Source organism: Meriones unguiculatus, chromosome 2, assembly GCF_030254825.1.
Source record: "Meriones unguiculatus strain TT.TT164.6M chromosome 2, Bangor_MerUng_6.1, whole genome shotgun sequence".
NCBI classification, from domain to species: Eukaryota; Metazoa; Chordata; class Mammalia; order Rodentia; family Muridae; genus Meriones; species Meriones unguiculatus.
Window position 1 is genome coordinate 48,973,583 of NC_083350.1, and position 24,019 is coordinate 48,997,601.

The 24,019-nt window shown below is 44.1% G+C and overlaps 1 protein-coding gene across 4 annotated transcripts in view; it reads right to left on the reverse strand.

Annotated features, from left to right (window-relative positions):
* Arhgap26 (Rho GTPase activating protein 26) overlaps positions 1–19,921 on the reverse strand; it is a 387,586-nt gene extending 367,665 nt beyond the window's left edge. For 2 of the 4 annotated variants that reach the window (XM_021642215.2, XM_021642212.2), the window contains exon 1: positions 19,329–19,915. In XM_021642215.2, the coding sequence (XP_021497890.1) occupies positions 19,329–19,482 (154 nt within the window). In that variant the 5' untranslated portion in view covers positions 19,483–19,915. Of the gene's footprint in view, positions 1–19,328 lie in introns of all 4 variants that reach the window. The other 2 variants (XM_021642211.2, XM_021642213.2) reach the window with 2 other exon arrangements.
* Positions 19,922–24,019: the final 4,098 nt, after the last annotated feature.

Genomic DNA, 24,019 nt, shown 5'->3' on the forward strand with positions numbered 1-24,019 from the left:
GATCCCCAACTCTCTCTCCCCCTCCCTCCCTCCCTCCTTCCCTCTTTCCCTTAGAAATCTTCTGGGGGTTATAGCTGCACATATCTCATAGTTTATCATGAAGATTCAATAAAATAAAAATAAAGTTCGGTTAGGTGTGGCTTGATGGTAAAGCATTTATGTTGTATGCACACAGCTCTAGATTGGATACTGGCCTTGACCAAAAAAAAAAAAAAAACAAAAAAAAAGTTAAGTTTATAAAATATTGAGAAATACACTGGAAGCATTTAATTGATAGCAGATATTCTATCAGTATTACTATGGCTCAAGTCAATCTAATAACACGTTTTCAATATGTGGGTCTCTGAAAAAAAAATTCTTTGCCTCCAAAATTCTGCATAAACAGTAACAAAAAGGAGAGGGATAAAAAAATCAGGCAAGAGACTGAAAATGGATCAGAAGAAAGGTAAGAGCGGCCTTGTGAATTTCTCTAACGGAGACCTGGGACCCATTTACAAAGGCATGCATTAATGATTGTGTAATTCTCATGAAAGGAAAGAGTCACAAGACCTAACCGTGCAAAAGTTGTACATCAGTCCAAGAAGTCTCAACACAGCACAGCTGAAGAGTGGTAATAATACAGAAAGACAGTCATGAGCTATTGAGTAGAAAGATGATAAAACCTAAATGAGTATCTCTAATTGGCACTACTGACGTCATTTGTATTTTCTGCATCTTTAATTTCTAAATACTCTCCAGATGTATATGTATTATTTGTGCCATTGAAAGGAAATGCTGTTCTGGACTCTTATAACAACTGACCTCTGTGAAGAGAAAGAAGCAACATAAGATCTGAGGAAGGCAGAATGGGTGCCCTGTTATTTTGCTGTTGATGGCTCTGCGGAGTGTGGGGCTGATGGTTCTAGGCAGAGAGCATCCCATCTTGTCCAGGACTTATCTATGTATGTCCAAAGTGTGTCACTCCCAGAATTTCTAATTGCAGTACCCACAAAGAATCAGAACTCATACCCAGTCTCCTTACTTTTCCCAAATAGGTTTCTAGGTTCTCCTGATAGTCTTATTAACACTTAATTATATCTGGAGCTGTTCAACTAACCCAAATAATGCTCTCATTCCTTGACCCCATTTTTATTTCTTGAAATATAAGTAGTGGCCTCCTTGATTCAAGATGATTTTAACCACACTGCACCAGCCCAATGATAAAAAAGGGAAACTTGAGGCTTGTCTAAAGTCCCTCTGGAGAAGCAAAAATAAGAACCTAAGTGCTTTGGTCATAGCAACCAACCAGGGAGCAGGAGCAGGACATTCTGTACCCACCCTGGTTCTGAGAGGTCCATTCACCTCTGGAACATAACACAGGAACTTCAACAGGAAAGGGGCCCTACATGGTGTTGTTTACAGTCGTGAAACTAGCAGCAGCGACTTGTGGGCTCTACAGACTTTTAGCTACAATTGTTACTCCAGAATTTGCCTAGGTCATCCCCTTTTAAAGAGGGCTTTGTCTTCCTCATCAGCGTGATATCAAGGGCTCACATCTTTGGCCTTTTAGCAAGACATTCTGCTGAGCAGCCGGAGTGAAAGAAAGCAGGGTGGGGAGAAAGGACACAAAGAAAAGGGTGAGCATGAGGGCAAGAGCCTGAATGGAGAGGGAAGCAAACATTCTCTACTCTTGGGCTGGAAAGTCTTAAGTGAGAAAAGAGGGATTGCATGCTAAAACTTACACATCCTCCCAACTATCCCATATCAGTGAACTGAGCCATCTGTTTATCCAGTTTCCAAAATATTTAAAGCTGATGCCCTCCAAATATGACTATCCAAATAGAGTATCACTAGGAATGTTCTCTGCTATGAAGACAAGAGTTTCTCAACATGGGGATATATAGTTCATTTGCCTACAATTCACACACCCTCGGGTTCATTTCCTAACACTACAAGTAGGCAAAAGTTAAGTTTGAAAGTTCCTTTCTTGATTTCCACTCTAGACCTTGAACTCTTCCTTCCTACTCTCAGCCAGGAAGTTACTCAGTAAAGCAAACTCAGCACCCAGGCAGAAACAAGATAAAAGAGGCTAACCGAAGGCCTGCAGGCACTCTCAGGGGTGAGTAAGTGACATTTGCAGAACCATCAAACCATCCTGGCTGAAGAGATAAATGGTGCCAGGTCCCTGCACCCAGGCAATGACATCACAGCATCCCCAGTAGCTGCACAAGGCTAAAAGTCCCAAATAAGAGCTTGCCTATAGTTGGGGGAGTGGGAAAGAGGGATATGTAAGCACAGTAGAGAGATGACAAGAATGGTCTCCCAAATAACTATAGAAGCATACAAGGTCTACAAATAGCCGTAGGACTATGTGTTATAAGTGAAAGAATCATGTGGTATGTGAGTTATAGCATAATAAGGCCACTTTCTAAATCCTAAAGAACGCCCAAGGCCTCTGCTCATCACCACCTCCTACCATACTGCCCCACACACCAACAACATCAGTCTGACTGAGATGGCACATACAGAGATGACTCATCCTTCTCTAGCTGACATTTGGTGAGTTTCTCATGTAAAATAACCATCAGAAAAAAAAATAACTTTTTTTTTTAAAGAGATGCTGGTTTGGGGTTATGGAAGATAACCTAACATTTAGAACCAAGACTTGTAAAAATAAGCATGCTTTAGATACTCTAGGTACTGATCACCTTCCAGCACAAACCCCTAAGCCCTGTTTGCAGTGATGATAGGAAGCGGTGCTGCCCAAATGAGGTGAGGGAGTGAAGAAACAAGCCAAAGGCATCTCCCAAAAGACACCAAGGCCAAAGCGATCAGTTCCCCTCCAATTTCCTACGCAACAGAGCAGAGCGTCCCTGCTGGGGAACTTATTACAAGAGTGCTGGCTTCATAAAAAAGGAGAAGGGATTCCTTTCTGAAGAGAACCACTTTGCTGCTCTAATGAAACCAGCCACATGGTAACTCGCTGACCTTGCACACTACTAAGGCAGCTTTGGTGAGAGAGCCAGCACAGACAGCCTCACGGCCTGGCTGGCAGATGCAAATCCTGGCCAAACAGCTGGGAGCTGTGGCCTGAGGATGCCAAGGGAGCTTCCCCAGGGCCTGCCTGGCCTCCAGCTCCCACAAAGCCATATTGTCCACAGCAGGAGTCGTGCAGGTGGTGAGCCTCTGGATAAGCTGCCCAGGGTAAGGTCTGTCTCAGGCAGACACTGAAGCAACAAACCCATCTCTGGAAGAACAGCATGCAGATTCTCCTAAGCAAACAGCAGAGCAGAATGCAACACTGATTTCCTCACAGTGACATCTTGGGATCTCACCCGCAGCAGCTGTTGTCTTCTCTACCCAGCCCTGCAGAGATCAGAACAGAGATAGGCACCCAAAGAGGAAGGACCCTTTGCCAGAAATGAGTGGCCTGCGGGTGCTGCAGTGGAGGGGCAGATCAGCTCTCACTGCGTTTGGGGTACATGCTCCAGTGAGCAACCAGTCCCCCCTCAGACACCCTGCCTCTGCAGCAGCTCAGCCACATTACTGTGCTTCCCAGATGTTTTGTTTTTTTTTTTTTAAGAAAAACAAGATATGCAACATAATTACAGGCTCTGACCCCAACTGCCTTTAACCCTGACTGCCTTATGACTGCTCAGGAATAGAAAGTTTCTTTTCAGATGCTCTCCATCCCCACCCCCAACCCCGATGCTCAAAGGATCCTAGCAGGCTCCCTAGCATAGGTAAGGTACAACTGAATCCCAGGCATGAAGCCACACATGAGGCTAAGATGACATGGTTGCTGAAACATTTATAATTTTTGGAACACTCCATCTTCCTTTGACCTCTATTAGTGATGAATGACAGCCTGCAGATACCTGAGCTATCCCAAGGTAAGGCGGAGCTTCAACAGGGCACATTAAGGGGAAAAGATGACTTAAGGGCAAACAAAGTTTACATAGAATCTCTTTTGGCCTATTGTGACTTCCTGGGTGTCACACCCCCAAAACATATGCATGCTCTCTCTCGCTCTCTCTCTCTCTCTCTCACACACACACACACACACACACACACACACACACCTCTAGGGAGAAAGGAGAGTAAGCTATGGTCCACACCGAGTTCCAGGCCTGCCACTGAGCTCAGGCATCAGAATCTCCTTGGGTGGAAAGCCTAGGAATTTACACCCTGAGAACAGCTTATAGCATTCTCTCTTTTGAGAAAGCATGCAGAAGACCGGACATGGTGGTGCATGCCTTAAATCCCAGTACTTGGAAGGTAAAGGCAGGGCATCACTGGGAGTTTGAGGCCAGCCTGGTCTACATAGTGAGTTCCAGGACAGCCAGAGCTACATAGTGAGACCCTGTGTAAAAACAAACCAAAAAAACAACAATTAAAAAGAAGAAGAAGAAGAACAGCAACAAAAATGTATGAAGAAAAAAAAAAAACATTAAGATTTCTCTGGGGCAAGTATGGCAGGTATAACTCAAAAGATTGTCCTTGTAGCCAGGACAACCAGGTAATGAAGAAAACAGTTTCCATTTATACTTCATTTACATTGTGTTTACGTCACTAAGCACAACATCTATGTAATTCTCATCTATTTTTCATAGTAATATCATTATATAGACGGTAATTACCAACTTGCACTTAGGCTGCTTTCTTCAGTTTCTACTCCAAAGGTCAAATCCAAAGGCCTCTGGGAATGTTCTCACCCAAAATGTCCAGGACAAAATCCCTATTCATCAATTCTGACTCGTTCCAAGCCTCCTCTACCTGCCTGCTACATGTTGATATGGCCTATGGTTTCAGCCTCCTCTCTCTTCTCCTTCAGTCTCTACCACCTGGGAATATTTACAATTCCCAGCCTAGACATATTACATCAAAGTCTCTGGGGGTGTCTGTCAGGCTCCACAGACAACGAAGGCTGAGGACTACTGCACAGTTCTCATCATTATGAATTCATTCACTTCAAATAACACCTGGGGAGATCCAAAGCCCCCAAGCCTCTCAGAGCTCCAGTCCAGTACTTCACCCTCTCTCCACTACGTGCCCGCATGAGACAAGCATCATTCAACTCTTTGTCTTCGTCACACACAGCACAAATATAAGGTAGCACTGAGTTTAGTCAGCACCTTGGAGGCACCCCAGCTCCTCCCTCTCCTGTATCCTCATCTCTTCTCGTCTTAATCCATTCTCCTTTCCATTGGTATCAGTACATTTCCTTTGAAAAATTCCATAGAACCCTCCATGTATTCATCTCCATAACTCCGAATATTCAAGTAACGATTCCACTAAGTAGATTTCTGAAAGTGTGTGCTTCCTGTCACTCTCTCTGTACCCCTTAGCACAGAGCCTCCCACTCAAGGACAACTGCACCCTAGACTGTGAAGCCCATCACTCCTGTACCTTTCGTGCTAGGCAACAAGTAAGACAGATATCCATTCTCTCTAATGTGTCTACCTTAGGGCAGTGTTAAGTATACCATGGATCTTATTATTGCTGAAATATGAGACTATTTTAAGTAATACAGTGACAAGTACTTTTTAATTTAATGACTATGATTCTTTTTATAACACAAAGTAGATAAACCCACTAAGCCTAAGACTTCTTTTTGCTGTAAATTTCCCTTCTAAAATAAATGAGATTTGGAATAGGCTTTCTCAAAGTTAATAAAGAATGGTGAAGGTGAGACAAAATTAGCAGAGGTGACCTACAAATGGCAGATAAGTAACACAGGCTTCTTTGGACCTGATAAGACTTAACTAGCCTTTCCCAAAGGTCTTTGCTTCCTCTCCCATGCCCCTCCAAACTGCCAGTACTCACCCCTGGAGCCATGGACTGCTTGTGATTTCCCTGCCCCCTTTCCAGATGCTGAACACCCACGACAGGGACAAGTGCCTGGTCCACTCTGACAGGTGCCACCAGCATATCCTTCTACACCAATGTTTCTCCCCTTTCTAGTACTGTGACCCTTTCATAACTTCCTCATGCTGTGGTGACCCCCCCAATCATCAAACTGTCTTTGTTGCTACTTTATTACTGTATTTTTGCTACTATTGTGAATCATAATGTAAATATCTGTATTTTCTGATGGTCTTAAATGACCCCTGTGAAAGGGTCCTTTGACCCCCAAAGGGTTGATGGAGGACAGGATAATGTCACATGTGCTCTCTGGCTTATGCTCAGGTACTTGAAACAACTCTTATTGGTCTAGAGCACATGTGGCATTATCCTGTCCTCCATCAAAAAGACATATTAAGATCTGCAAGAAAAGCCACTATGGGGGGGATGGTACACAAAACATCCCCCTCTCCTGCCTGCAGGAACTCCCGAGCCCACAGGCAAGCTTCCACCATAGATAAGACATGCCCACTAGCTCAAAGTCACCAGCCCCAATCCCCAAAGCTTTGTAGGAGATCAAGCACCTGCCACCCCTCCTGGAGAGAGCACACACCACACCAGGTGAAAACTTAACAACACCACTCTAGAACGTAAGACCAGACCTTATACTTGGGTGACTCTAAGACATAGCTGTATCACATTCTAGGAAGTAATTTTCACTAGAGCTTTTAATTCTAAGATGAACAGTACCCATAAAGCAGAAGAGAAGTCCAAGTTTTATATTATAGAAGCTATTTTAAATAGTAAAGAAGCTTATTTTCTGCTCTAAAAATCATGGCTTAGGAAATTCAGTTCACTCGGACCTTCATGTAAAAATTCCCAGAAAATATCTATTACAGGGAAAAATAAACATATAGTGCTTTTGGCTGAGCAGTTCCAGAGTAGAAACTCATTCTACAGATAGGATCACTTCTGTGTCCCCTGCCAGAGGTATGTGCCTCAAAGCATATGTATTTACCTTTATGTGTTTTTATACATGCGTATGTATGTGCACAAACATGTTTAAATATATGTGCATATATTTATATACATCTGTAAAATTGCATAAGTGTACTTAATGTATGTGTATATGTGTGTACATATACATGTTTATATACATGCATGTGTGTACATATATGTTTATAAGCATGTATACATATGTATATGTGTGTATTTATATACATATCTCTTGTGCTTATATACAGAGATAGATAGATAGATAGATAGATAGATAGATAGATAGATAGATAGATAGATAGAGTCAGGTAGTCCAGGGGCTAGCCTGGAACTCTCTATGTAGCTAAGAATAAGTCTGAACTTCTGGTCATCCTGCCTGTACCCTCCCAATTCTGTGATCATAGACATGTGCCATGATGTCCAGTTTTATACATAACTGAGGATCAGACTCAGGGCTTCATACATGCTAGCATTCTACCAACTGAGCTATGTCTCCAGCCCAAGGATCTGAAACCATCTAATTGTGTAATAGGGGAATGGTCAAAAAAAGCGGTGCTTCATCCACATGATGGCATGTATGTACAAGTACAGAACATGTAAAATACATCACAATTAGATGCATAACAGTACATGTGGGATCATTCTAAGTGCATAAGTGTATGCAGGTGCACAAATGAATACACACATACACACTTGCTGATGGATTCATAAATTTCATTTAAGGAATACCCACGACACTGGCGAGATGTTGCTTCCAGTGAGATTGGGGTCAAGACACAGGGTTGGAGGAATACTCACGGTCCCTTTTGTCTTTTGATTTGTGTGCCACTCATAGACATTAACTAGCTCTGACAAAGAAACAGACATGAACAAAAGCAAATATGCCACTTTAATTGCATTTTTTTCCTTGTCCACAGCTGACCTACAAGTGTAAAAACGAGATAGGCAGTCAGAACTCTGTTGCAGTTCAGGTCTTATCTGCTCAACAGTGACCTTGACATAGAAACACCCAAAGTTCAACTCCGCTGCCTGGAAATCTTGCTGAAGCCACTTGGGATAGCCAGTTCACATTTTCAAAGTGTTCCAATGAGCCTGCAGTAAGCATAAATGTCAATATGATAGCGAGATCAAATGAGCTTTGAAGCCTACCTGTGGTGTCTTTACAACCCATACAAAAAAGAGTTTATTTTGGCTTTTCCTGTGTGGCAGCAGGAGTCAAAGCACAGCTACTGAGTTGGCCCTGAAAAGCTGGCTAGCTAATGAGGGTTGATACAAAATTCTCAAGCCCCAAACCTTTGTCCATCTGGCAAGGAAAATACACACACATGCACATGAACACCCTACCCAACCCCAGGAATCTCCTCTTTCTAAATATAGTAGGTAACTGCCCAGTTTCCAAACTCACCCTCTGCAGCATTCTATGCCTTCCAACCAAGGTGAGATGAGCCAGACATAAACAGGCTGTGACAGCGTCTGGCCCCCACTGCCAAGCTGTTCTCCTCACTATTTCCTCTCTTCCTCCACTCCGGTTTTCTACAAAATGTGGAAACCCCGGTGACTCTAATTTATAAAAATCCCTCTAGCTACTAATGCTGTTGTTCTCATCCCAACAAACATGCTCTTCCTGCTAGGCCCCACAGTTTGAGTTTGGAAGAGTGTCTTTGATATGGGCAAAGTATGGTTCATCTCCCATTGTACTTGTAAGAATCTGCAGCTCAGAAAGGATATTAGACGGGTCTAAAACTAATAAGGAAGCCTGCATTTCTCAGCCTACCATAACATGGGGGAAAGGAGCACCTCATTCTTTCAGAATCAGTATCTGTGCCTTAAAAGGCAGCCTATTCCGAATGCTTCCAATTAAACTAAAAAGTTATGCTTCCCAAACATAATCTAGCACATATTCACAAGCACCAAACCAATTAGCTACAGGGAAGTAAAAGACCTAAATAATGGCTGTTACAAAACCTAGAAGCTGGAGTCCACAGCAGATCCAAAATATTTCAATTACTGAGGCCAGCATGCAAAGGCAGATAGGGGAATGATCACTGTGTCACTTTCTCTAACTGAAAAACAGAGGTAATCCAATAATCCAGCCCTCTGAAATCATCAAAAGGGATGCAGAATATACATGTGACCTAGAAAAAGCAAGATAAGGGAATCATGGGGAAAGTAAAACAAAAAAGTATGCAGTAAAATCCTATTTTTAAAACATAATGAACAGAAAATGGGTAAGAAAAAGAGTGTTCCAAAGTGAATGAAAAGAGAATCCTGGGGCTGTGTGTGTGACTCAGAGGTAGAACACCTAGTACATCATGTGAAACACTGAATTTGACCTCCAGAAAGAAAAAGAGAAGGGTGGGGAAAAGGATGGGGGGGAGGGAGGAAGAAGTAGAGGAAGAAGAGAGTGTGAGAAAGCATTTTACTCTGTGTACTTCTCTAGTATGAGTACATACTTGTGAATTATGTATGTCAGTGTCACTTAAATTTGCCTTTGAACTAAGTTATCTATTCATACAGTTGATTTTCTCCCCAAACCTAATCTTCCTCAATTTTTCTCTATTTCAGAAAATAGTAGCATCATTTACATAATAGCTCAGGTCAAAAACATTTTGAGTCATTCCTGATTTCTCTCTTTTCTCTAAGAGTCCACATTCAATTAAGCAAATCGTGTCAGCTCTACTGATAAAACACCCAGCCTTATTGTTACCATCCAGGTCCAAGGTGCTATGGCTCTTATTTCTATCCCAACAGCCTCTTAACTGGCTCCTTGTTCCATCTTGTCCCACTATCCTGTCTCTGCTGGCCTTGAACTCCCTATGCAACTAAAAATGACTTTGAACTTTTTATTCTCTTGCCTGCCTCTACCTTTTAAGTGTTTGGATTAAAGGCATGCCCACAATCCCTGATACTTATAATCTTTTTAAAGCATCAATTGGACCATATAACAACCTCCAATGGTCATCCATCACAGTGAGGATGAGACCCAAGATCCTTTTGTTCTATGACATGGGTTCTAGACTCCCCCACTCATTTCCCACCACTGTGCTCCAGTCACAAATAGCCTCCCCACCACATCTTCCCCTCAGCTTCTGCACCTGTAGACTCACCCACAGAGTCCTTACAGTCCAGGGCTTTCAAGTACATGGCAAGAGCAGTGCATAAGCTCTCAATTTGTGCATAAAAGTTTTCTTTACTAGCAAAAAAAGTGTTATTGGTTGAAATATATTGAGTTGTAATTGTCAAATTAAATAAAAAGTCGATCATTAATGTAAATCTAAAGTAATTCCTTTGACTATTGGGTTTTTAACGGCATCCCTCCTTTGGCTAATTCTTGGAAATGCTGTGGTCTTCGCAGGATAATACAGTCCCTTATAGAAGTTGCTTTCTCCAAGAACTCTGGGGTCCTAACAATTTTCAGGAGTAGTCAATCAGCTCAGGTGTGTGGGTCATGGTCTAAAGACTCCAATGCCTGCCTGTGAGACCCACTACGAGAGATGGGCCTACACAGAGCAGAAAGCTGAAGCTCCGCCCCTAAAAACAGTCTCCTAAGTCCTTCAGACCTGAGATACATGCAAAACTGTCGCAGATGGAAGCAAAGGGTCTCCAAGAGATGACAAATGGACAAAGGGAATTGAGTGCTGTTCACTTCATCACCAGAAGTGTTACGGAACAAAGACGAGGATAATATATGTGTGAAGGCAGATTTCAGCGAATAAAATAGCCAGTAAACGCATGGACAGAAGCTCAACATCATTAGTCATCAGTGAAATCCAAATTAGAACCAAAGGAGACACGTTACTCCAGGGGTTTGCTACAATCAAAAGAAGGCTTGGCAAGGCCCGTACACCGCTGACGTGTAATATGGTGCTTCTGCTGTGGGAAACGATTTGTCCGGTTTTTAAAAACTAAGCCTACGTTTCCTTTAAGCCTAGGTTTAACTCAAAATTCTACCTAAGTTTCCCAGAAATTCTACTCCTAGGTAAGACATGAAATTAGAAGTAAAAACATACCCACACGAAGGTGTAAAACATCCTTAGTCGCATCATTCAAGAAAGCTAACGACCAAAACTCAGCTCACAGTTTACAAAACAGAATACTCTCCAGCAATAAAAAGGAACAAACTACCAATAAAAACTAGAACACAGATGAGCCTCAAGTCAACATGCTAAGTGAAAGCGCCTGGGTACAAAAGACCGCATAATATATGACTCTACTTAAGGCTCTAATTCCCAGCAAAGACAACTCTAAAGAGAGGGAAAGAGGATCAGTAGCTGCGTATGGCCTGAGAACAGAAGGCTCTTGCAAACAGACATAAGGAAGTTTTCGGGGTCACAATAATTTTCTTCAACTGCATTCTACTAATTGTTCCACAAGCCACTTAAAACAGCTGAATTCCATGTCAAGTAAATTATCAACAGTGGAACTTAAAAAAAAAAAAAAAAACCTACTCCCCCAAAAGCATGCTGACCTGACACAAATGGCTACTCTGAAAGGAAACATGATGGGATGTTCTTGGGAGACACTTGATAAATGGCATGTCAAATGCAAGTGTTCCTGGTCATTCTTTAATGAAAGGAAAAAAAAGAAAAAGAAAAAGGACAGGAAAAATCATTTCCATGATTTCACAGTTGAAAGAAATGCTTCTCTGTGGTAGTTGCTAGCAATTAACATTTAACAATAAGATACTCAGCCCTAAAAAAAAATCAAACTCTAGTGTCTGGTATAACATGAATGAACCCTGAAAACATCATGCTACATCAAATAATCCACATACAAATGACAACTTTTGTATGAATCTAGAAATACCTAGACCAATCAAATAAAGACAGATTATCAGGGTTCAGGTGGGACAGGAGAGAGGAGTCATTATTTTATAGCTACAGTTTCAGCTTGGGATACCAGAAAAGTTCTGAAACTAGGGAGCATGGTTACATAACACTGTGGATGTACTCAATGCCCCGGAAGTATGTAACATTATTTAAAAGCTGTTAAAGTAGTAAATTTTGTGCCATGTATATTTTACCATAATAATTTTAAAAGCTTGTTTTGAAAAATGAGAAAAAAAAAAACCTGAACAGACATTCCATCACAGAAGACACACAAATGGTAAATAAGCATGTGAAAAATATTCAACAGCACATGCCACCGGAAGGCTGTGAAGGGAGAGTGGGGGTGAATATGAATCCCTCCACCTATTAGATTGTCAACATGCTAACAGCACCACAGACAGAGCAGCAGGAGTGCTCTCTCTCTCTCTCTCTCTCTCTCTCTCTCTCTCCTGGATTAATGCAAAATGGTATGCACTTCAGAAGACAGTTTGGTTACTCTTTACAAAACAATCACACTCCTACCATATGATCCAACAATCACATTCCTGATCTTTACCCAGATGAACTGAAAACTTGAGTCTCTGCACAAAATGACCGTTGGCTTCACTCACAATTGTCCAGACTTGAAGGCAATCATGATGCCCTTCAACAGATAAAAAGAAAAGAACAAATTCTCATACCCAACCATGAGACCCAACAATCACCAAGACATGGAGGAACCTTAAACACACATTGCTAAGTGCAAAAGCAATCTGAAAAGGCCACAGACTGGTTCTACCTATCTGATAATCTGGAAAAAGGCAAAAGTAGAAAAACAATAAAAAGATCCACAGTTGGTAGGAGATTTTTAAAAAAAAAAAAAAAAAAGCATATGATAGAACATAGACAGTTTTTAAGACAGTAAGACTATAATAACATTACAATGGGTCCAAGTCATTGTACCCTGTCAATGTCCCTCTACTATGTGCCACCAGGAAACTTTCATTAATAGTCTAATAGTCGATCAGACACCAGGGGTATGGAGTGTATTACTCTCATGTGCAAGGCCTTACCTTCAACCTCCAGCACTAAGAGGCTAAAATAAAATCAACATTGGTTACTCAGCAAGAATAGATATAGCAAGATTTTGAGGGCTGTTTTAAAAAAAGAAGAAGAAGGAGGAGAAACCAGAAGGAACAGACATTCTAAGCTCTAATGGGAACCTTGTCTATATTCCACTCAAATGTTCTGTAAACCTCAAGTGGATCTAAAGAACAAAGTCTAGTCCTTATTTAATAGTGGGAAGATGATTCTAAGTCACAGGTAGTGGGTTGAAGATTAGAGATTAGATGCAATTTATTCAATTCAACTTCAAATAGAGAAACATGCAGAGATGTTTTTTAGAGCCAGTGTTATATAAAAACTAAAAAAAAAAAATCTTGTTTGGATTTAATTAACTGTTGTTTATATTTGTATGAGTAATACTCCAAATGTCAGTATTGCAAATTACCACCATTTACAAATAATTAGGAAAGTTGTTTCTTTCCCTTTTCTTCACAAGTTGCTAAAGTAAACCAAAGGAATTAGGAACAATTCTTTGCTACCTGGCTCCATATTTATTTGTTCCATTAAGTTCTCTTATTAATGTGTGTGTGTATATATAACAATTACTGCTAAGCAAATCAAACTGGCAGTGGACATCTTTTAAGAGTTTATGCCATTCAAGAACAGCTTGTTCCTGAGGCTGACGGAGAGGGTTCAGCAGGTACGAGCTCCTGTTGCACAATCATGAGGACCTGAGTTTAGATCCCCAGTGTGGCCACATGTGAACCTCTAACCGCAGAGCTGTAGAGGACAGAGATAGCAGGATCTGAGTTAATCAGCAAGCCTAGCCAAACTGTGAGCTCTGGGTTCAGTGAAGTTCCTGAATAAGTCAGAGAACCATTACACGATATGCACCACATACACAGACACACACAACTGCACAGTCATGTGCATCAACTGCACACACATGTTCATCCAACACACACACACAAATACACAGAGCTCATTCTCACTGAGGAAAAAATGCTCAAGAAGTAGGCAAGGCAAACAGGTCTTAAAGTACACATGCTTGGTAAATATTTCACTGTTGTTTTAATGAATAAAGGAGATGAATCATTCACTTAAACAAGTCAGACCAAAAACAGGTTTGTGGCGTCCCTGTTCAATGCTCTCTTAATTAAAAATGATTCACTGGTAATCATTTGGTAGTTCCTAAAAACAAAGTAATGCTTTACAAAGACAAGGCAGAAAAAAGCTGCCCCCTCTACCCTTCCAGCCTTCAAGGCTCCTTTTAAGCCTATTGGGGTGAGAAAATCTCAGAGTACAATATAGAATGTTAGCTAGCCCTGGCTACTCTAGGCTGGAAATCCATAAAGCACTAGCATAATCTTCTCAATTAGCCTAGCACCTGCTGTGTGTTTCCCCTTCTAGAAGAAAGTCTGCTTCTTCACTGCCAGCACTTTTATTGAAAGCACCAAAGGGTAACGTTCAAAAGAGGATAAGCAGATCACTGCCAGGTTTAAAACTTGGTTACACAATTTCCTAGCTGTGTGAATTTTGACAACTTATCCCAGAAACGCAGAAATAAGACAGTGCAGCTGACCCAACATATCTGCAGATCTGGATGCTATGTTTCCACTATCCAGTATGGAAAATATTTGGGGTGGGGGATACCTGTATCTGTGCTCAACACATGCAAATATTTTTCTGTCATTGCTGCATAAACACAATACAGTATGTAACAATTATGTCCCTAGAATTTGCATTATGGTATGTATTAGCAGCCACATAGAGCTGCCCAGGGTATTCAGGAGGATATGTGAAGGTTACATGTAAACAATAAAAGAGAGATGAGCATCTGAGGATTTGGATATCCGAGATGGATATTAGAACCAACCCCCATACATACAGAAAGACAACTACATTCACCTTAAAGAAAAATATGTGGCCCTTGGCATAGGAACTGGCACTCAATAAAATGAAATATGCTGGCTTTCTTATTAGGCTATTTGTTTGTGTTAAAATCACTTTGAGAATATGATGGAAGAGAAAGAACAGAGATCTCAACATCAGTAACATCTGAAAAGGCAATGAAAAAGGCATACCATCCCCAAAAGGGCCCATAAAAAGTATAGGCTCAACTAATATAACATAAAGGCATTCATTTAATTTAGTACAGAAACAAACACAAATGTATCGCTCTGCAAAAGAGCAACCTGAAATACAGCTTCATGCGCTATTACAATCTAATTTGACTGGGGGGGCTGGATTCTTCGTTTTGCTTTGGTTATTAAGTCTGCATCCATCAAACCAGGTAGATTCCATACCCCTCCCACGGACTGCAAACACCAGGACACACTTTGAGGCCCTGGGAGATAAATCGATGTGCCCTCACCTCTACTTAAACCCCTATCTTGTAAAGAATGAATGCATTATTGACTCAACATCTTCCCATCTGAAATGAGTGAGGTACCTAAAGGTGATTACTGACACCTGGCTGAGTGCAGTTTTACTTCTAATGTCCAGACTAGGCAACTCTACGAGGCAGGAAACTCAGTAGTTAGATGGAGGGTGAGATGAAATAGCAGAGGTTGGGATGGAAAAAAAGAAAAACTGGTAATGAGAACAGGTTCATTTGGAGATGACAAAAATGCCCTCTGACTGATGATAATGGTTGCACAAATCATGACTATATACTAATCCCTGAGTTGGATGTTTTTAACAGGTAAGCTATACAAGATAATGTGAATTATATCTCAGTGATGCCTCTATCTTAAAAATTACATTTCTGCCCCACTCATTTAGTCTATAGGAATAAGGATTCTCTATTTCAGAAAGTGGAAGTCAGATTCCGAGGAGTATTTCCTAGCAACAAATCCAGAAATCGACTGTCAACTTGTGAAGAACCATGGTTTCCCAAAGCTAAACCCCTCAGACTAACAGCTTTTCATGTCTCTACAACCACAGTCATTTTGCCATTGAGTCCACCAAAGGGTCACACATAAAGACCAGCGCGTTCTGCAAGCCTGTTATGTGGACAGGGAGGAAGACAGTCTCTTCCTCTGAGAAAGAAATGTCACCCAACAAGTTACTAGAAGAGACATTGGGAGATTTGCAGGTTTTGTTCCCTTTCAACCTGTAGCACATTTTTTTTTTGGCATAACCACTACTTGATACAAACACTATTACCTCACACACACAACTGTTGGGAGTTCCAAAGAGCTGACAACATGCACTCCTGTCCCCTTTTGTTTTCAGAAGCTCCACGTACTCACAGCCTCAAATGCTGGCATACTGTAGTATTATCGAACATTAACTGAGAGGCGCCAAAGTCAAGCTCCAAGTGTTGCTGCTGGTGGTGGGTTGGGTTGGGTTTGGTTTGGTTTGGTTTGGTTTGGTTTGGTTTGGTTTGCTTTGGTTGTCTTAACATTCACTGTGTTCACTGTGTCTTTCAGCCTCTGAGAGATCAGTGTGACTATTTCCATTTTACAGAGAAGGAGCTCAGGTTTAGCGAGGTACCCAGAGTCAAACAATTAATAAGCACTGGGGTCAAGATTTGAACCCAGGAACCTCCAAAGCTCCCTCATCCCCTATCACTTCTACAGATAGAATGAAAAGACCTGAACACACAAAATCATCTCGGCTGAGAAAAGAAATCAGCCACTGAGAGCAAGGGGTACTGGGTGACTGAGTGAGTACCACTCACAAAATGTCAGAACAAATCACCATCAACAATGACTGGGAATTGGCCAGGCTCAACTGCATACCAGTTAAGAACTTGTTCTCTTTGTTTTTACAGAAAACCCTGACATTTTGTTGCTTATGCCCTGTGTCCATGTGAGGGATGGAGAAACCATATAGGGTTTAGTGGGGGTTGTTTTTATGAAGCCATTTGATGGAGATTTTGGCAGATTCTCAAAAAGCAATACACAGAGAAGCTCTGTTTTAGACTAACCCAGATGACAGTGTTGCTTTGGGTGAATGTCTTTGGAATTTGTCAGCTTGTATTTGAACACCTTGTACCTTGGACAGGTTACTGACTTCGCCTGCTTGGTGCTGTCATTCACAAAGTAGATGTAGCTAAACTCTGCCACCGCTGTTGGCCATTTTTATTATCTCTGATTCACAGACAAGGGAAATCTGAGCCTAGAGCCCTGTGAAAGTGCTAGTTACAAAACAAAACCAATGCTACCTATGTAACCGTACATGTGGTCATCTATTTTTAGGCTGTACTGCACAAAAACTGGCTTCTCATTAACAGACATGATCAAAATAATATGACTGAAGGAAATTAGTATATAGGAATTAATATGATATACAAGGCAGCAAGCACCTCACCATAACAAAATACCTAAAATGGGGGGGGGGGGGAATAGTGAAACTTGTTTTAAAAAACTTGTTTTAAAAGAGGTCATATAAATCACACACTCTATAAAGCAGTACTTAGCAGCAGCAAAGGGGTGTGGTTAGCCCTAAAGTTTGATGCAGAAAGACCAGCATACTTAGGTCACCCTCTGTCTTTCTACAAAGTCCCAGAGGTGATGAACCCGACTGGTTAACCTTTGAACCCCAACATTGCAAAGGTCCTTCCTATCTAAAGAATTAAAGCTTCTCGGAAATAGTGGAAGTAAGATTGCCATTCACCCAACACACCTTCCTTAGATTCATTGCTCAGGTGCAAAAGGCAAGTCCAAATTCTAGCAAGTTTGGTCCTACAGGCTTCATTCTGTGCAGAAAGGATAGGAAAAGACCAAGAGTTCTGTACTGGCAAGAATTACATTTCTATCTCAGACCACGCAGATTCAAAAACTCCAGGCCAGGGAATGAAGCTGTATGACTCTGGGTTACTGATTCCCCAAACCAGTGTTCTCATTTACAAAATCAAAAGAGATGTGTGAGATTAATATACAAATAAAACCTCGGCTGCCACAGAGTATTGTGCCTCTGTAGCCACGGGAGCAGCCAAAATGTCACTGATACATCCTAGTACCCAGTGCAATGCCCAGGAAACAGCAGGCACTTCATATGTTTGCTGAGTGAAGCAGAGAATCAATTAAAGCTAGCCTGAGGTCAGCCATAATCTTAGCACTCTTGGGAGGCAGAGGCAGGAAGATCACCGGCTCCTGGCAAGCCTAGGATACTAGGAAACCCTATTTCCAAGAAAGAAAAAAAGCAGGCATAAAGGGCAACCAAAATTTCCAGACCCCTGCTTCTAAGCGGGCCCCAAACCTACTTCAAACTAGAGGTCACTTGTTTCCTGAAGCAAGGCAGGCCCTGATCTTTGACTGATGAATCTGTCCCTCCCCCTCAGGTAAGTCACAGCCTCCTGCAGAGACTCTGTCCTGAAAAGTCTCCTGATGTCTGTCCTGAGCTTTATTTCACCCCAAGAAGACTGGCACTTGCTGCCCTGACATTCCATCCTCTCACTCGTCAATTTTAAAAGCCACAGGCTTTTAAATGATATCTTGGCACTTAAGTCTTTCTTCAAAGAAGCCTGGGGACCATTCTCACAGCTAGACTCCTACTCTGGTGAGGCAACCATTCTTAGCTGAAAGATACCATCTATTAGGAAACCCATCAGAGACAGGAAAAGTAAAGACTCAAACACAATTCCACTATCTGCCTCCACTTCCTGAGTATATCAAAATGAAAAGATCTCCTGAACTATTTTTAAATGAACCCAATGAAAAGGTACCCTTCTCACCCTGCAAGGTGCTCAGTCCTAGAATGTTCTAATTTGGCCACAAGGAGAAGAAACTCTGGGCTTGCTCTGCAAAAGTTACACCGCATGCAAATTATAACACATACACCTTGTACCAAGACGGGGGGGGCGGGGGGGGCAAAAAATGGCTTCACAGAAGCTCAGGGACTCTTTTAGATGAGCTTAAACTTCTCTTTTTCTGAGCAAGGGCTGAGGACATTCCCTCTCAGCCTGTTCAGTTTTCAGGGATAGCTGAAGGGGGTGGGGGAGATAGAGCAAGGGACCGGGAGAAGGAGAGAGACGGATGTGTTCGTTCTATTTTTAAACCTTCGCCCACAGTTTAGAGTAAAGGAACACTCTGGTTCTATACTCCCACCCCTGTCACCTTCTGCTAAACCCGCACACGTACACCGCACTGATGCATGTCTAGGGATTACTGTCAGTGTTCCCAGGAATGCAGCTAACCAATCACTCCAACGCAGAGAACCCGGCAGTCCCGGACGAGGCTAGAGCTGCGTGCAGGGCTCGAAACAGTCACCACTGTCCTCTTCCCGGGGATGGGCAGCGCCCCCTCGCACGCTCCATTCCCAAGGCTGGGCACCGGGGTGAGCAACCAGCCCCCTAAGGATACCGAACCCTGGGAGCGGGGAAGCGATGGGTTTCCCAGCAGGCTGCGGCCGGCTGGGCGTACCAGCCTCATGCCAGAGACACCTGTGTCGCACACACCCACCCAACCCAAGGTGCCACCCGGATGACCACCTCCCGGCCGTCCAAGAATGCCGAGGGCCGGGCGACGGGACTCCTCAGAGGCAAACCGACCCGCTCTTTTCGAGTATCCTTCCTGCACCACAGGAGCATGGACACCCGTCGCCCTGCGCCTGGGGAAGGGGCGGAGGTGGAAGCCCGGAGCCGGGCGCCACCACCGCGAGCCCCCCTGCCCCGCTCCGGACACTCACTCTTGAGCGCGCTGATGAGCGACTTCCCGTCCTTGATGAGCTCCTTGATGAATTTGTTGGTCTTGTCCAGCTCTGCTTCGTGGGACTTGAGCGTCTCTCGGAAGTGCGGGCTGTCGAGGCAGCAGTCGCTGAACTCGAGCGCCGGGAGCCCCATTCTGCCCGCGGAGCCGGGCGGAGGGGTCGCGCCTCGCGCGCTGCTCGGCCGACACCGGCGACCACGGCCGATCCACAGGTGTGGGTGGCGTCGGCCGGCCCCGCGCGCGGGGTCAGCGGGAGCGGGAGATTCTGGACCGAAGCCAGGACCCGGACGGACCGACGGTGCTCCTGCGGAGAACCACCGGGCGGCAGGAGGTGCGCTGGCGGAGCCTTGGCGGCGCCGAACAGCGAGCGAGCGAGCGCGGCCAGCGCCTCCCCGCCTCCTCTGCGGGCTCGCTCCCCAGCAGCCTCAAGCAGCTTCCAGCCGCCTCGAGCGCCCTCTCACAGAAGCCTCGGCCGCCCCGCCGGCGTCCGGGCCGCCCGAACCTGCTAGCGATGACCTAATCCCCTACAGGACCAATCAGCGTGCTTTCCTCAGCCCGACCCCCGGGGCCGCCCGAGGACGCCCTGCCCTTCCGCGGTTCTAGTCCAATCATATCGTTCCTGAGGCGGGGCCTTGGAGAGGGGCGGAGCCCACACCACACTAGGTCCGCAGAGCAAGTCCCGCCCCCTCCCGCTCAGCGAAGGTTGCAGAACTGGAGCCCTGTGCTGCCTCAGTGGTGGGTGCGCCCCCGCCACCTTGAACCTGGCCCGCCCCGTGGAACTCTAACCCGAGCCTGGATTAAGAGGTCTGCTGATCCAGGGAACCGAAAAGCCTAGTGTGCCAAAGAAGGAAAAACCCAGAATGAGAACTGCTGTTCGCCGCAGCCCACCCGACAACGGAGCTTGCACTGAAAAATCGTCCCCTTCCCTAGGAGAACTCGGAGCGCTCGAAGCTCGCACAACCCGCTTCCAGTCATGCAGGACGTGTTTGCTTCTTTAAATCACCAACTCTCCTTGCCTGCAGTCCTCTCGCCCCCTACTGTCCGTCCCACTCGTGGCCACTCCTGCTCAAAACGCGCCCACGGCTGCCCCCAACCGAAGGTTCTCACGTCCTTAGCAAGAATTCAGCCGCCTCGTTTTCCTGCTGGCTTCCTCGCACCGTTTTACACAATTTTGTCCAATGTCTGTTATCCTTCGCTGCTGCGCATCTTCACCAGGGCACATGCCGCCGCATTTCTCTGGTCGGGTGCTGCAGCCCGATCAGCTAGAACAAGGACCAGTATTTAACAACAGAAGCATCCCTCCCACCTCCTAGGGATCCCTCCCTCTGATCAATTACAGGAGTCAAGACTGACAGCTAACTCGGTGCATTTGGCAGGCTGGGTCCCACGGTCTAGAACTAAATGGTGAACTCCTAGAGAGCAGGCGCTGCCCCTAGCTAAATTATTTCTATGTCCAGTAACTAACAACACACCTTCCCTTGCGGGGAGGTGTTTGTGCTGTCAGTCGGTCTGCTGCTGTAGACACAGGACTAGACTCGGGATAGAATCTCGAGCCCAGAAAGAACGTGAACCTTGACTGCTTCTGTTTTGAAAGAGAAACAGCAACCAAGGAATAGCTTTGCTGCCTGGACGGAAGCCTAGATGCTTGGGAACAATGGAGAAGAGTTTCAGACTCCAACTAAACCTCTAGAGGGGAGAATGACATGAACAGGAACTATTGTCCTGGCCATTTCTGAAAACACATTCTGCCACAGTAGGCCCGGCATATCATGTAGTATTCAATAAATATTAAACGGATGAAACAAAATGAGATCCGTTACTATTTGTTTAGTCTTGTTGAGGAATGTTGGACAAATACCCACACAACAGTACATGTATCCATAATAAGTAATACATTCACTGTCATTTGTTCAGTTTGTGCTAGAAACTCTTACACTTTTGACGTGTAATTAATATCTACGATGTCCTATGTAACTTGAACCAGGTGATATGGCTAATCAATCTGTGTGGCACAAATATATTCCCAAGCATGTAAATTGATGTGGCCGTGTTACTAGGGTCCTAGGTTACAGGTCTAATGCAGGTCCTAACAAGTCAGCTCCAGCCACTTTCCCTCTCCCTACAATCCTCACCCCTTCCTCCCCCCCAAAAAAAAATAGAGAAAGTGATGGGGGGAGCAAAAAAGGGGAAGAAAGGAGAAGAAAGGAGGACAAACCTTGTCTTTAGAAGGACTGACATGAACTCCCAGATGACACAGAAAAAAGCCCAGGGCAGCAGACAGGAAGCGCACACTGTTAAACAGCTTTGGGTGAACTGTGATCTACTAGATCATTATCTTGGGCATTAAGTAAATTGCCGTTGCCTGGGAGGCATTCACAACTCCTGCCACAAAATGTTTAGCCATCCGACCTGTTGATCTAGCTGCACACCAGGGTGACCAGCAGCAAAGGAACAGGTGCAAGGTGGAAGCAGAGATGATAACAACGTATGACCCTGTTCACACTTACCCCAGTGGCCACCTTCAGGCATCCGCAGCAAAAGCAGCCCCCAAGTCCTTGTCACAGCCTTTCACAAGTTTGTAAGTGTGTAGATGTCATGGGGAACAGTCTTGTAAATTCTACCCAGAACCCTGCCAAATGACTTCCCACTTTTTTTGGCACTATCATGATCAAAGGGGACTTAGAAAACAGCACTTATTGAATACAAAATTTTACATGTGCCTGTGTCTCTCTTAGAAAGTAGGCCTTAAAAGGAAGGAAACTCCAAACATGCAGGTTTGCCAACAGTAGAGGAGCACGAGTAATAAAGAAACGAAACAGATCAACAACTGATTGATGTTAAGGTCGGCGATGATTTTCATATGAAAAAGAGACATGAAACCAGCCAAGAGTGACTCTGGCCCTAGAGCTGAACTTCTGTTGATGTGGGGTTTATTTGGTTGGTTCATTTGTTTATGTGTTGGTCGTCCTGGTGGTGCTGGTGGGTTGTGATGGTGCTGAGCTGGTGCAGGGGATGGAGCACAGACTCTCCATCACCCTAAGCAAGCACTTTCCACTGAGTTCTCCCCAGCCATGGTGTGGCTACCTTCCTAGAGGCCCTCTCAGATTCAACTTGTAGTCAGAAAAAAAAAAATTGTTTTAAGTGGTGCAGGCCCAGAGTCGCAGCTCTTCTGTAGGCTGAGGGAGGATGATCTGGAGTTTAAGGCCTGCCTGGGCTCAGGGACAGTTTGAGTCAATTACCGAAGCCCCTGTCTCAAATTCTCTAGAAGAGGGAGGGTTGGCTGCTGCAACTCCTCCATGGTGGAGTACTTGTCCTGCACATTTTAAGGTCCTGACTTCATCTGCCCCTACTACTACTACTACAAAAAGAGAGTTTTCTTTCTAAGATTGCAGCAGAAGTGACAGATTGAAGCCAAAGATAGAACGGTTTCCCCACAAACACATGGAGCACTGACGAGGTGCCCCAGCCAAAGCTAAGCAACGTGGTTTATTGAAGATAGAGGGGCTTGACGCTGGGCAGGCAGATGCAGCCGTGTGCAATACACTCGACCCTCCCTCCGTCAGCCCCCTCCAGATCAAGTCCCCTACTGCTGCACCCCCATGGTTTCCTGATTCTAGGTCACACTTGCTCACTGTTGCTTCACACAGTGACTTCTCGCTGTGATGGTGGACCGAGACATCAGTGTTCCAGTTTTTTAGGTAAGGATTATTGGTCGATGTAAGTGTTCTGTCTCTCAGTTGTGGTGATGGCCACAGAAACAGAGTGTTTGTTAAAATTGGGAGGGGTGCATTTTATTACACTTAAATTATACTCCCTTAAAGGATTGTAAAACAGCAGCCGTGATTTGCTGAGGTTTATTGAGCATTTGTTGTCTAGCAGAAGCAGTTTTAAATACTTCATTCCGTTTCCTTTATTGTCCTGCAAAGTAGATACTGTTATTATCACTATTTTGAGGACCTGTTGCCATTCTATAGACATGGAAACTGAAGCTTGGAGAAATAAGGTCTCTAAGAGGTCACAGTTTACTAGTATACTTTGAATGTATCTCTAAAAATATAAAAAAAAAAATCTATTTCCATACAGGTACCAGTACCAGGTATCAATCTTGACATGGGTGTTGTGTGACAGTTTCCTTCCAGACTGAAACATTCCATCCTTTGGAGTGGGGGGGAGGGGCTCTTTAAGCAGAGAAGAAAACAATTCAAAACAGCTTCAGGAGATCCCTGAAACTGACCATATTTTCTAAGTCCCTCCATCTCAGAATATGCAATAGAGCTGTTGATGGTCAGTCTCAGACAAGCCAAGCTGCAAAAAGAGACTCTGAGACCAGATAGGCTGCCTGGAAGAAGCAAAAACCAACTGAATGTCTTAGAAGAGACCCCGTCCAACCTGTTGAGCTGCCTATGGGCTATGCAGCACACTCAAGGTTCCCAGCTTTGGTGCGCTGTCACCCGCGCTGGAGGGGGCTTTGGTGGCGCCGCTGTCTTTGAGTCGCTTCTGCTCCTGTAAGTAACCCCTCACCCACATTCTTGTAACTAACCCCAATAAAACTCATTAGTTCTCCAAGTTGAACTTTGGTGGTATTCATCCTTTGGTCTGTCATGGGCTCCCTATCTGGGGTGAATAAACTCATGTGGCATCTCCCTTGGGAAAAAATTTCATCACACAGCA